Source organism: Paramormyrops kingsleyae, chromosome 18 (genome assembly GCF_048594095.1).
Source record: "Paramormyrops kingsleyae isolate MSU_618 chromosome 18, PKINGS_0.4, whole genome shotgun sequence".
Taxonomy (NCBI): Eukaryota; Metazoa; Chordata; class Actinopteri; order Osteoglossiformes; family Mormyridae; genus Paramormyrops; species Paramormyrops kingsleyae.
The window spans coordinates 4,525,696-4,539,363 of record NC_132814.1 but is presented as its reverse complement, the minus strand read 5'-3'; the positions used below and the strand labels follow the sequence as shown (position 1 = coordinate 4,539,363).

The following is a 13,668-nucleotide window of genomic DNA, read 5'->3' as shown; positions in this document are numbered from 1 at the left end:
ACTGGCAATTGCACCACATGTAAAACCACTTAGATCCCATATTTTAGCCCTTCTAATGCTTAGCCACACAGTAACCAAAACTCTTGACCCTGTCTGTTTACTCGATGTGTTCATGTGCAGCTACATGATTCGCTGCTTGAAGGAGCAGACCTATTGTAGTTAATGGGCCGGTGTGCCTAATTAATTCAGCTACTGAATCTGTGTGTATGTGTGTGTGTGTGTGTGGGCGGGGGGGGGGGGGGGGGGGGGTATCTCTACTGCCAGCTGCCTATATAGGTACTGAAGATTGCCTGTCTGAGGCAGACATGTACTTACCTGTTGTTAGCCATTACAGATGCATTACTTCCCGCCATTGGGAGCTGCACATGTGTTAGTTATCTTCCGTAGCAGCTACAGACAAGCTAACTCTGCTGTAAAAGCAGCATGATGCACTGTGTATATACTGAATAATCCAAACGCTCATACTGCGCTCACATACGGAGGCTTCTGGGACTATTACCTGACTGGAATCATCGCAGCTGGGGGGTGAAAACTGAAAGGGAAAAATGAATCTGTTCATCAGGATAAAACCTGTGGGACGTCTCCTGGGGCTGGGGGTCACTACCACCTGAAACAAACACAGGCTTTTCTGTGAAGGAAAGGAAGATGGGGAATCTTGATTCGTGGCCCTTCATCCAGTGTTTGTGCTGCCACATGATCCCCTCCTCCACTGCTACCTGCCCGGCCGGTGTGCCGAGAGTCAGATCCTTAACAGTCCATTAGGGACAATGGTGTACTGTGGCCAGGCAGCTAGTGGATGTTCAGGGATATAAGGACTCGCTGTGCTCCGTGCAGCCATGCAACCGTCATTTCACGGGTATCAGTCAAGCTTCGAGCGAAGCTGGAATCCCAAAGTAGATGTAACCTACAGTACACACAGTCACAGGCCTTGTGAGTGTATAATGCACATTAATGCTTGTGTGTTTTATGTGTGTTTTTGTGTGTGTTTGGATACTGGAGGCCAGACAGTGATCGCTGATTTTTTACTTTATCTCTTTCGGTGTTGTGCTACTGGAACCGAGTCTGAAATGGGATCAGCCCGGAGATGAAGATCCGGGGCAAGACCTGCAGGTGAAGCTGCCGTGGCGAAGGTGGAACAAAGACGGCAGTATTCGGTGGCCGTCAGAGAACTGACCTTGTGACCAGATAGTTTCAGATTAATATCCTGGGAAGAGCATCTTGAATAAGGTGCTTAATGCAGACTGGTTCTCTGGACATCCAGTTAAAAAAGTCACCCCATGAGGGTCAAACATGAATGAAACAATTGGCTCAAAGAACAAGCCTATGTCTGTGCTTTGATTGCATTCACAGTTTTTGTCAACCTCAGAATGCCATCTTGTGGACATATTTGTAATTACAGCACTCTGAAGCTAAGAGACTAACATTGCATTTGCCACTCTAGCTATACACACGATGCATGTGCGCACTAGGGAACGTTTTCATGTGCTCAAACCAACTGTTTCGAAATATATACACAAATTACAGAAATGATGACGTTTAAAACTACATTGTCTTACATGATACATGAATCAACACCATCAGTGTAAACAAGCCAACCCTCAGGTGATAATTGACAGAACTGACAGTGTAATCTAATCAGTAATGACCTAGTAACATTATCAGTACTACCAATATAAGAAAATCAGTACTGACACTGCAAACAGTCCAGTTAAAGCACTGGAAACTGAAGCAGTACAGACAATGTAACTGACAGCTGCATGAATGACGGGGAAAATGTAACCTGAGCGTGAGGAAAACGTCCGAGAAACGCCGTGAGTAAAATGTAAGTATATAACCTCAAAGGGCCAATCTGAGAGTTTTTCTTATGCTGTTTACATTTATTTGCCCCTGCTGTGCCTGTGCTGCCTGCCCGTGTGATGTGAGCATCCCCTGGATACTGCAGTTTCCTCCTGAAGGCCGAAGATGTGCAGTTAGGCTAACTGGCATCTCGACAATTGCCCATAGTGAATGGTTTGTGTGCCCAAGTGTGTGTGTGTGTGTGTGTGTGAATGTGCCCTGTGACTGTCTGGCGCTCCAACCACGATGCACCCAAGCCTTGTACCCTGCGTGCCTGGGATAGGATCTGCGTGCCCCCCATGACCCAGGCCATCATAAGCAGTTAGACACAAATTGAGGGATGGATGAGTGGGTGGATGGATGGATGGATGGATGGACGGGTGGATATATAAAGTGATGTACAAATGGGACAGATAACAAGCTGTCAAGGCACCACCTTATATTACAGGTGCTGCTAGGTTACGCTTCCAATGAGTGACCAGTAACAGATGCAAGATAGTATTGTAACCAGAAGGAATACAAACACCTTTAGAACATAACATCAGGAAATAAATACAAATAAATAACAGCAAGAGAATATAGTAGGAACCAAGTCTAAGTGAAAAAAATATTTTGACAATAATGTGACGAGCACTGTTGGTTTGTCCTGCACGTTTGTCAGGGATACGTTCTTAATCGTCTTACTCATGCCAAGGGAACAAGGGCGTTGGTTTGGTTTCAACATTGGCAGGGGGCAGATCAGCCACGAACCCCAGCGCCTCCCCCCGTCACCCACCCCTCCACTACCACCAAACACATCCAGTGCTCCCACGATGTTGGTAGGGACACATCAATACCCAAATCTACCGTCCATACACAAATGTACATCCTTGCAGGAGAACGTCCGATTCTACACATCTCATGCTACAAAGAGATTGTGAGAAACTGCTGTCCCTGGGGAATTGTTGGGGGGGGGGGGGGGGCATAGAACTACAGGATGGGATGAAAGGGAGGGGGGAAACGTGAAGCTGGGGGGAAGTGGGTCAGCAAAGATGGGGGGAATGTGGAGGGGGGAGGGGCTGTTTTGTTGCTCCAGACAAGGGCTCTTTTTCCTCTCTGCCAAGGGGATGTAATCCACCACATCTTGGTATCCTTGGAGAAGCTGTCAGGGGCACCATGGGTGTCTGGGTACAAACAAACAGCAGCTCCAGGCCAGAGCCTGTCTCACTTCCTCCATGCTGAGAACCATGTTGTTCATAACTTGTTTTAGCTGCTTAACTGAACGTCCTGGGAAGAACTGGTGCAAGCTGGTTTTTCAAGGATGACTGGAACTAGTTTGTTAGCCGAAACAGGAAACTGCAACTATGGCAGTCTGTACTTGTTCTGCTGTCCTAGAACACAAATCAACTGGTTTATTGCCAGTCCTGGCCAACTAGTGTAGTTGTTTCAGTTGCGGTGTCTGATTGGTTTTACCCAGTTCGTCAGCTGAGTTCCAGTATTAATTAGCTTTACAAAAGAAATATGGGGCAAGTTACCACTCTGGAAGGAAATATTTGGCCACAGTTCAGTTTCTGAACCACCACCATTCTCGTGACATAAGAAAGGATACCATGTGACCAGCTGGTTATTCTTATCTACCAACGCTATCATGTAATGTTACAGAGTCTAAGCTTTCTTTAAGTGTATATAAAACATATATCTTTTATTTATTTAAACATTTACCTTTATATATAAACATACACTGGAGAACTTCAGAATTACTTCCCTTTGTAAGTTTCTTTGTTTCTTTGTGATGAAATGACACAAATGAAAAAAGTGATTTAGTGGCCTAGTTTTTATACAAACAAGATTCGTTCAAACAATTTAAACAGATACAAGCCATTATATAAAAATAAATGTAAGCCATGGGAAATTAACGATTTTCAAATTTTTTGAATATGAATTGTTTTTCATGTTTATTCTTTTGTGAGATTGTTCTTTTTCTTAATATCTGCTTAATGCTTTAATCTAATGTGTACAGTTTGCCTCGAGGAGTTAACTGTAGTTCACAGCAAACTCCACCATGCATGAAAGGAATATTAGTCATATGAGATGAGATTTCTAAAGCTGTGTAACAAGACAAAAAACTATCAAAAATTTGAATCTATTTTGGAAAATAATAGACCTCCAGTTGCTTACAGTGCATCTGGTGACACGTTGTCCCCATTCGCTCCTTCAATAGGCTCCCTGTACTTCTCAGCTTGTAGAACCTTGATTTTATGAGGTACCTTTGTAAAAGAAAACCCATTGATTTTGATCATCAAAAATCCTGGTAAGGCTGTAAAACTGCCATACCTCAAATTTACTCAAGGGAGCAGCAAAGAACAAGAGACAACTCATATTTGCAGAAATGGTGCAGCTCTTCAGAATCCCTGGGAGAATGCTTGCCAGCTTTCTAGGAAAACCGGGACAGCGTGTGCAGAACTTGGGGCGTTTCGATTGATCCATTGTCTCTTATCCAATCAGATCTGGAGACTATTCTAGGAAGCACAAGGTACACACTGGAGCGGATGTCAGACCTCCAGTGAGCGCTCACTGCAGTGTCTTCACTGCCTTTATCTGTCCACCAGCCTCTCTTTGGACTCTGGATGTGGACCCATAGGAACATGAAGACAACTTGAAAACTGAATACAAAGAAAGTCAAGGCCACATTCTAACCAACTCCCCAAAGGTGAAGGAAAACACTCACAATAAGCAATACTACAATGATGTGCATAAAAAAAGAAGTATTGCTCAATGACCGTGCCCATATGATGACTCATTATTATCATTATTATTATGGTGGTTAAGCCACACAGCACAGATCTTTACAGTAAATATATGTCACTGCACCCAGTGTGGTACCTAACCGTGTTACTGGGCATGACTGTGGATTATCCCTCTGTCCCCAGCCCGTGGACACAAGAGCTCAAGGCTCTCAAGATCTCCTGAAGATGAAGGTTACAGGTTTGGCCGCTAGCCAACACTTTCAGGGGGTGGCTACAAAAGCACTGCACTCTTTCTGTCCACTCACAAACAAACAATACTCCTGGCATCAAGCCATTAGTCAAGCTTTCATATATTTTTGGGAAAAGGTGGCAAAGAGACATGTTACAGAGACATTTTCACCACAAAATTTTGAAAGCATTTTCTATAAATGTACTCCAGCACAAACAACAACATGCTACCATAGTTTGGTTACACATGAAAGTTTTGGCACAAAAATGTAAATAGAGACTAATTGTTTGCTGCAAAACAGCTAGTCCCTCTCCGGGATTGTTTATGTGGGAATCGCTCAGTGACTTCTCCATCGGAAACACATAGCACTGGGTCACGCTCTTTTGTTGTGGTAGGTCAGGCTTTTTGTTTTCCAGCTCTGTTGGCTCTTGTCAGCCGACCCAACACATGCCAATGAACTCTAAATTTACGCTCGTGCGAAATGCCCATTTGAGTTGCCCTCATTTCTGTTATAATGTTTTCCACGATTGGCCGTGTTCAGTCGGCACCTGTTGGAGTTTCTCCTGAACTTCACTAAATTAACTGCGAGCACTGGTAGGTTGCCAGCTCTTGGGGAAACTCTGGCGAGTGTGTAAAGGGTTGTACAGAGTGTACTGACTCCTCCCACTATTCAAAACCATTCTAATGGAACACAAATAATAACGCTGCGGATCCTCGTGCTTGGTATTAAATAGAATCTATTTATTCCCGTGTTCTGTTTGGACTGTTTTTGCATGAATTTAATAAGAAAAGACTGAAAGTTGAAAGCTGTTGATTTGCTCAGATGCAGCAAACAAAAGCTAAAGTAGAATAAACATTATCTAACCCAAACTGACTGGGTCAAGGACTGGGCATCTGGTATTTGAGGTGCAAGTTTAGGTAAATATGGACTAGTCTTACTCAATAAAGCTTCTCCAACCTCCTCAACTAACCCAATGCCCAGTGTGTGTGGTGTCACAAACTCAGAGTATTCTGTGATGGCCCCCCCATCTGTTGATCTCTAGTAAGAGGCTTCTACTTCTGCACTCGGACACGGCCGGGCCTGCAGGCTTCTAGTTTGGCTGAATCCCTTTTCCCTGGTACTTCTTCATTTTAGATTGTGTTGAGAAGACTTTCTAAACCAGTCACTCATAACAGATAAATTCATACAGTCCTGACCAAATGATTGCCCAAAAAGAACACTCGCCTTAAGTTTGGCATTATAGATCATTCTGAAAATTATATTTAGGAGAATAGGTATTGACTTATATGTGCAGGTCCACAATTACAAAGGCTGTAAGTGTCAAACAATTCAGTGATCCAGGGAAAGGTTAATTGATTTTGTGCTGCAGGAGAATTTCTGCTTTGTATTCTGTAGTAAGGACCTGGAGTCTTTCAGTTTACCAATAGGGTTATATTAACAAACGTTGTATTTTTAGCTACGTCAATAAAATATCCAGATTGAAAGTAACTGGCGGGTTTCATTTACTATTGAAGGCTAATCACATTTTCTTCATTGTGCTTTTGTGCATTGTGCTTTTGTAAAGTGACACAATAATCCTACAAGATTTATCGAATAACTTCTAACCCAGTGCGTTACAATTACAAATGAGATCACCTCAAAAACTGCTCAGACTAGTCAGCCGATTTTCTGTGTTTAGCAATGTGTAGGATTTAACAATATAGTTTTTACTATATGACTCCTCATCTAGAAGCGAACGAGTGAGGCGGGGTTAAGTCACTGTTTCGACACACGGCGGAGTGAAACAGGTACAGTGCCCCCTGCGTCTTTTCGCGCCTCCGTTTTTCTACATCTTCTGGTGTCACTCCATTGGACCGTTTCGGGTAGCATCGATTCGGTTTTGGTCCAACTTTTGAACTCTGGATCTCATCTCTCAATATTGACATTCTTGGCATGTAGTGGGCGCGGGTCAATGGCGATTGCACATTAACCACTTGTTGAAAACCCGTCCCAATGCGATCTCGCACTTTTCTGTAGCGCAGTTTTAGGGCTGAATGTCAGGATCTTCCCACGGCGTTTTGGCAAGGTAAGGTCGCCCTTAACTGCGTTAAAACAACGCCCCTGTCTTCCTTTGTGGTATGTCTTTTGAATTGTTGTTCTTGGCCGACCCGATCCAGCGCAAATTACAGCTGGAAATTACAGCGAGGTCTAAAGTGTACCTGCAGATTTTTCTCCATAGAATTACTTGTTACAAGTGCTGTCAGAATGGTGCGTTTAGTTTTGGGACGATGTCCATGAGATGCCAGGTGCACGCGGCATGCACCCTGAAGAATGTGGGTGCCTTTATGCAGAACTAAAACCAGTTAACTTGTGAAAAGATACCCAGTGTCTACGTGGACCGCAATGGCGTTCGTAAAAAGATATCAATGGAGGTGAATCATTGTGTTGCATTATTGAGGACTTTAAAGGTCCATTTTGTAAAAGCAATTTGCCATATTTTTAAAGAATATATCGTCCTGGCTGAATTTATCAGTTTATTGAAGAATCTAGTTTAAACTCCGCACTGCAGTGTTATTGCGGCAAGATGCAGCATCGTACCTATAGTAAAAAAAAAACTGCGTAGCACCTTTTATTATGCTGTTACGGAGTGATGCAATGCAGTCTTCTTATATTCCGAAGTTGTACCCTATTTTTATTATCTATTCCTAACATTTCTTGTGTTTGCTGTGTAACATTTGTTAAAAAAAGTTTTAAAAACAAATAAGTCAAATTAAAAATATTCTAAAGGCACTCGATCCTATGGCCGTTTGTTTTTCATTAAAACATGAGCAAAGTTGGCAGACACTGTATGTGCGGGTACAGCACCTTGCGGAGCGGGCAGTTTGTCTTAATAACCTTTGGGACACACCTGTAAATATCCAACGGCAGAATCATCAGACATAAATGTAAGACATATATTATTATACCGGTCCGCAAGCGGGTTTCCTAATGGGGATGTATCTGAAGAGGTAAACAGGTTGTCAGTAAAGCGCGTTGATTTATGATCAACTATATCTAAAATAGAAATAGTAGTAAACAAAACCAAAAAATGAGCCGCGCTTATGAAGTGTTTTGTAATGAGGGGAACAATGAGGTCATGGCTGTGCACCTGTGTGCAGGTTGCGATGTCTTGTAAATCAATCGAGTGAAACAGTCATTAGGAATTGAGCGGCGCGTTATTTGTTCGTTATTATTTTTGAGTGAATGGTGACTTTCATTAACAAGCTGGGTCAGGGTAAATAGCGGCGGAGGTTAATGTAGCTCAGCTGCAGACCCTCTCCGTGTAGGAACAGGTTGCTCAGGCACATCTGCCAGCCCTGTGCTTTGTTCCCATTCCAGGCTGACTGTGAGGACATGGACCCCCGTATCTTTGCACTCCTGCTGCTGTGTGCCAGTAGGCAAGCCCTGACCGTAAGCACGATTCTGGCAAACCTGGGGAGGCCGCCCCTCCCTCTTTCCCTTGTAGACCACCGTCTTCTCAGCTTTGCTTTGTCTCTCTTCCGCCGGGGCCGGATAGATTCCCTTTCACAGCATACAGGGGACTAGGGGGTGGGCCTTGGGGGGGGGGGGATTTCCAAAACGAAACTCTGCTGAGGGTGGTGTACGGTGTGTCCAGAGGGAGGCTGTCACTGGCTGAGTTAACGCTCTGACTACCAAGGCGCAGAGAGGCTTTCTGTGCTAATGCTTTTCACAGATTGCAAACCCTGGTTCTGGTGGGTGGGTTTATATTTGAATGAAACACATTTGTAACGAGTGAGTGTAGAAGCTGGAGCACAACTTAGTATTTTAAATGCAAAAGTCTGTTTATTGAGGGGGATGAAGGAAGCCAAATATAAATATTGGTGGGTACAGCCCCCCTCCCTTGGTTCCTATGCCCCTTCCCTCAGGTGCAGGGTAGCATTTAAAGTATATCCCTTCTGTTGTCACCACCCCCCCCCCACCCCCAGGTCTGGGGGGTAACAGACTTCTCGACCCCCCCTGACACCACACCTGTCCCCACGGACGAGCACGGCGTGGAATGTGGCAGCCGGCGCTTTGGCCAGGGGGCCAAGCGAGCCGTGGGGGCCGCGGTGACAAAGCTGGGGCTGCAGCTGCTGGAGAAGATGGAGATTGGGCCAGAGCAGCCCAATGTCATCCTGTCGCCGCTCAGCATCTCCCTGGCTCTGTCCCAGCTGGCCTTGGGTGAGCATTCTGGGAGTGTGGGTGGTATCCCGATCCTCCAGGACCACTGGAGAGTCATTTTTAGGCCACTTCATTTTATCACTATACGTTATATATTAGCTTTTGCAGTTGTATCCCTCCTGTTCCAGTGCTGATCCCTTAGGGAGATCCTTGCAGGTAAATAACATCTGTCATTCCTTTCTGACTGGGCCAGTAGAACACTGTGGGTCCTAACTCGTCAGACATGCAGTTCTCTGGGAATCCAGTCTGGCAGTCCTGCTTCAGTGCTGCATCTGTCATGTCAGCACAGAAGAACAATAATGAAAACGTGATAAGTCGTTAAGTACTTGGAATGCTGGCCCTAGGGTGCTGTATGTGTATGTGGCCAGAAGGTGGTGCAGTGGCTAAGGCACTTGAAATCTGACTGAAATGGTTGTATGTTCAAATCCTAGAGACCTTGGTGTGTAGTCAGAAGCCTTGGTGGCCCCAGGGTGAATGGCACAGCAAGTGGAGCTACGTAGACTTTGCTTGTCTGATGGGGTCTTCCGTACTCTACAGGGGCGAGAAATGAGACTGAGGCACTGTTGCTGGCCTCACTGCATGCCCAGGACCTCCCCTGCTATCACTGGGCCTTACGGGAACTCGTCCAACACCTGAGTGGCCACGCCCTGCAAGTGGCGTCGCGCATGTACCTGAAGCCAGGTGAGAAGCTGAGGCACAAAGGCGAGTCAAATTAGCCTGTGGGAGTTTTACTTATGCAAAAATGTTCTGAGGGCAGAAGGAACAATGATTGGTTCAGAGAGATAACATCTGATTGGGTGGACCCACCTGCTCTACAATCTGATTTGTTATTTCCCTGAACCAATCATTTTTCCTTCTGCCCTCAGAACTTTTTGTGTAAGTAAAACTCCCATGAGTGTCAAAGTGATAGAGGGCACCATATGGTTTCCATGGAAATAGTGGTAGAGAGGATGACACTGGCTAACAAAACAGAGTTCCCAGTCCTGGAGGCTCACTGTTCAATGAGCTTCATTTTAATGACTTAATCTAATTAGTTTAACAAGAAGGAACCCAGTTTACATTTTCCATAATCGTTAATAACATGTTGATTGGGTCAGGGTATTCATTGTGAAAGTATTACAAATAAAAATTTGCATGCTAATTCACATTAATTGATCTACTTAATTAACCCGATGATGTAAAAGTACCTGTTGGATGGCAGATGAGATATTTTACTGGAACAGCAAGGTGGCCCAGAGCTTACTGACTCGATCTGTGTTGGCCTCAGGATTTGAGCTTAAGCAGGACTTTGTGGATGAGTCCCTGCGCATTTACTCGTCTGAACCCGCGCCACTGGTGGGCTTGGAGGAGGTGAACCAGTGGGTGGAGAACGCCACCCAGGGCCGCGTGACTCGTTTCCTGTCCAGCCTGCCGGTCAATGTTGTCCTGATGCTGGTCAACGCCGTCCATTTCAAGGGTGAGCTCCCTCTATCCCACCTGCTCGTCCCTTTCTGTGCTGCCTGAGGAATTTCCCTACATGTCTGCTTCTAAACTCATCACTTCATCTTATCTTAATGCCACAATTTATGGCTTTAAGAATTTCCTTAGTTGAAGCTAATTGACGCTGTTGAGTCTTGAGGTCTTCCCAGATTAACGCCCAGGATTCCCACAGGAGAATGGCAGGCACGCTTCGATCCCCAATTAACCTCCCGCGACCTCTTCTACATCGACAGCAAGAACATGGTGCATGTCGACATGATGCTGGGCCCAAAGTACCCACTGAGCGTGTTGATGGACAAAGAGCTGGGTGCTCAGGTGGGCGTGTCCTCATCGTTTTTACCATATGACTTAAAAAGGACCAATCGTTTTGCTGAATCAGTAACCCCTCCCCCTTCCAGGTGGCCCGCTTCCCATTCAAAGAAGAGATGAGCTTATTGGTGGTCATGCCCATGTCGGAGGAGCTCAATGTTTCAGCCATGGCGGCACGCCTCGACCCCGCTGACCTCTACGACCGCCTGCCCCGCGAGACAAGTATGCGGGTAAAACTACCCAAATTCAGGCTGGAGGACACCCAGGACCTCCAGGAGGCTCTCACCAGCATGGGTAAGGTCACCACTTGAACTTGGGGGGCAGGAGGTTGCAGGTTCTTCTGGGTATGAATGAATTGTGCTGTGTGTGAGTTGGGCCAAGTGAGGCCAGCGTAAGCGAGAATGTGCACCTTTCCTGCCAGTGTCATCATGGCCACTTGCTACCCAGGGTTTGTGTAAAGAACTTCTCATCCTCCTCTTGGGTTTTCTTAGTCTTCATATGAAGTAATTTAGTGAAGTTCTTTATTTATCAATGTGTAGCAGGGTCCTGTGATGTGAGCCTTGGTTATGTTCCATACTGACTGGTGGCATTTAGCATATAGCACTAGTCAAAAGTCTGGACACTCCTACTTTTATTTTTCAACAATCCAACAAGCACCTTGTGTGCTGTAGCAGATGAACTGGCCCCCACAATCCCCCCCCCAACCTAAACCTTACAGAGCCAGTCTGGGATTAGTTGGGTCAAAGAATAAGAGTTGGGTAGCCAACTTGTTCCCAGAACTTGTGGAAACTCCTTCAGGATTGTTGGAGAAGCATCCCAGGTGGCTACATCTGGAAGTCGTCTGAAAGATTGCGAGGAGTTTGCAATGCAGTCATCAAAGCAAAAGGGGGCTGTTTGGAGGAGACTAATGTCAAAGAAAATTTTGAGATGTTGAACATTGCTCTTGATCATTGAAATATTTGATATGTATTATTTCATTCCCTCAAACCCTAAACTGAATAATGTGGCTAAAATACAGACAAATGCATGTAAAGCAGGTGTGTGCAGATTTTTGCCTGCTGCTGCTGCATGTTTCCGTGCTGCTTCCTCCGCCATGCTGACTCCTGTGTGCTCCAGGTATGGCTCAGCTCTTCGTGGCGCCGGACCTGTCAGGCATCGCCGACGGCTTCCTGCAGGTGTCTAGCGTGCAACACAAGTCCAGCATAGAGCTGCATGAGGACGGGGCCGAGGCGGCCGCCGCCACCGCCGTCATAGTCTCCCGCTCCAACCCCACCTTCGCTGTCAACCAGCCGTTCTTCTTCGCCCTCATGGACGACACTACACGCACACCCCTCTTCCTGGGCGTGGTGACCAACCCCAACCCTGGGGCCGACGCTGTCACCATGCAGGGCGACCGCCCTGAAAACGTAACCTTTCCTCACGACAATGAATTTGATGGCATACAGTTCAGCCCGCCCAAAGAAAACTGACTGCCGAGAAGTCGGGGAGAGAGAGAGAGCACGCAATTAACCTGACGATGTGCTACCCTCCTTTAGCCAGCAGGGGGAGCACAAGACAGACACAAATATACCATCGATGGTTTTCTAACGTCAAAATCCGGTCTGAGTGAAATATGGATTCTAGGGGCCCCTCTTTACCTTTTAGACAATCAGTCCTGTGCTACTTAATTATATTTAATTAATATTAACCATTTTACTGTTTAATTTCTTCACTGTACTGAAATTTTGGGGAAATGCATTTGAAATGAATTAGTGCAGTTCTCTGACTGTCGGTCAGAGTAACACTGCTGTTGGGAATAGCTGTAGAATTTTTAATATGTCTCTTGTAAAAAAATAAGTTTCACTTTGAGGATAGTTTGACTTAGTATTTGATTTCTAGAGTGCTTCGGCGAATCCCATGAAAACACACACTCACACAGCAACATAAAAACATTACACCACCATACTTGTACGTGTTAAATGACTGGTTGTTTGTTTGGATTTTTTTTTGTCCTGAAATGTTTGTAGCTTTTTGTTTATTTTGTTGATAATAACACAAATAATGTTCATTTTCTCTGGAATTTCAAAACTGTGGCTTGTTAAAGCATATTTGTTATATTATTGATTAAAAGAAAGTAAAGTAATCATGTGTCATCCCCTAAGAAAACTACGGATCGTAGACAAACATCGTGAATCAAAATAACTGGCCAACACATTTTTGATAAACAGCAAAACACTGCACCACAGAAAATGGTCTGCCCTTCCACTTCCGACTCTAAAGCCTATTTTTAGCGGACGGAACTCGTTGTAGGGCCTGAGCCAGTAGAAGGTTATCATCATACAAACTGGCCACGGAACGCACCGATATGACTCAGCTGCTGGAAAACAGACCTTGCCCTGGTTTACTCTTTAAAGTGAATAACAAATGGAAGTTCTGTGCAATTGTTTGACGTTGAGTATAGGAATAAATTTAGAACGATAATAACAGCAAGTGCTGATTCGGCGTTTGTTTTTTTGTGCGGCAGGTACATCATTTAATGTCCCATCGTTATGGTGGAAAGACCGTCTAATGTGTTTAAAACCCATAGTTACATGGGGTGATTGCTATTATTACTAATTTGTCCTAAACTTTTGTGCGTTTTATTTGAAGCATAACTGCGAGTCAATGGCGGTATAGCTCGGGAAAAGTTTATACCAGGGGTGGACTAACTCTGGGAGGGCTAGGCTGATATGTCTAACGAGGGAATTAAAAACGATGGAACATCAATAATATGCTAATCAAAGCGTGGGGTTCCAGCGTAAAACTTATACCGACCAGGGCGGAGACGATAGTGACGTCGGTAATATTAGGGGGGATCGAGGGGGAATCGCAGCGGTGCATCGGTCGGCCAAATTGCTATATAAATGGTT

General features: G+C 45.0%; 1 protein-coding gene across 6 annotated transcripts; it reads left to right on the top strand.

Moving 5' to 3' along the window:
- The first annotated feature begins 1,028 nt into the window (after nucleotides 1-1,028).
- Nucleotides 1,029-12,902, top strand: LOC111833065 (alpha-2-antiplasmin-like). Of its 6 annotated transcripts, none has more exons than XM_023790980.2 (12): nucleotides 1,030-1,822; nucleotides 4,425-4,525; nucleotides 4,746-4,800; nucleotides 6,522-6,579; nucleotides 6,814-6,857; nucleotides 8,150-8,221; nucleotides 8,758-8,992; nucleotides 9,530-9,673; nucleotides 10,260-10,448; nucleotides 10,644-10,786; nucleotides 10,870-11,074; nucleotides 11,897-12,902. In XM_023790980.2, the coding sequence occupies exons 6-12, from the start codon at nucleotides 8,165-8,167 to the stop codon at nucleotides 12,247-12,249; spliced, it is 1,326 nt and encodes a 441-aa protein (XP_023646748.1). In that variant the 5' UTR covers nucleotides 1,030-1,822; nucleotides 4,425-4,525; nucleotides 4,746-4,800; nucleotides 6,522-6,579; nucleotides 6,814-6,857; nucleotides 8,150-8,164; the 3' UTR covers nucleotides 12,250-12,902. The 6 variants fall into 6 exon arrangements, with proteins under 6 accessions (XP_072558561.1, XP_072558562.1, XP_023646748.1 ...); XM_023790977.2 differs by having other exon boundaries at nucleotides 6,809-6,857; XM_072702460.1 differs by lacking the exon at nucleotides 6,814-6,857 and having other exon boundaries at nucleotides 1,029-1,822.
- The last annotated feature ends 766 nt before the right edge of the window (nucleotides 12,903-13,668 follow it).

Bases quoted from the DNA above. Each gene is read 5' to 3' on its own strand.
- LOC111833065 (XM_072702461.1), top strand. From the start codon at position 8,165: ATGGACCCCCGTATCTTTGCACTCCTGCTGCTGTGTGCCAGTAGGCAA. The intron at 9,674-10,259 runs GTGAGAAGCTGA...TGTTGGCCTCAG, and splicing joins GCGCATGTACCTGAAGCCAG to GATTTGAGCTTAAGCAGGAC. The intron at 10,787-10,869 runs GTGGGCGTGTCC...TCCCCCTTCCAG, and splicing joins ACAAAGAGCTGGGTGCTCAG to GTGGCCCGCTTCCCATTCAA.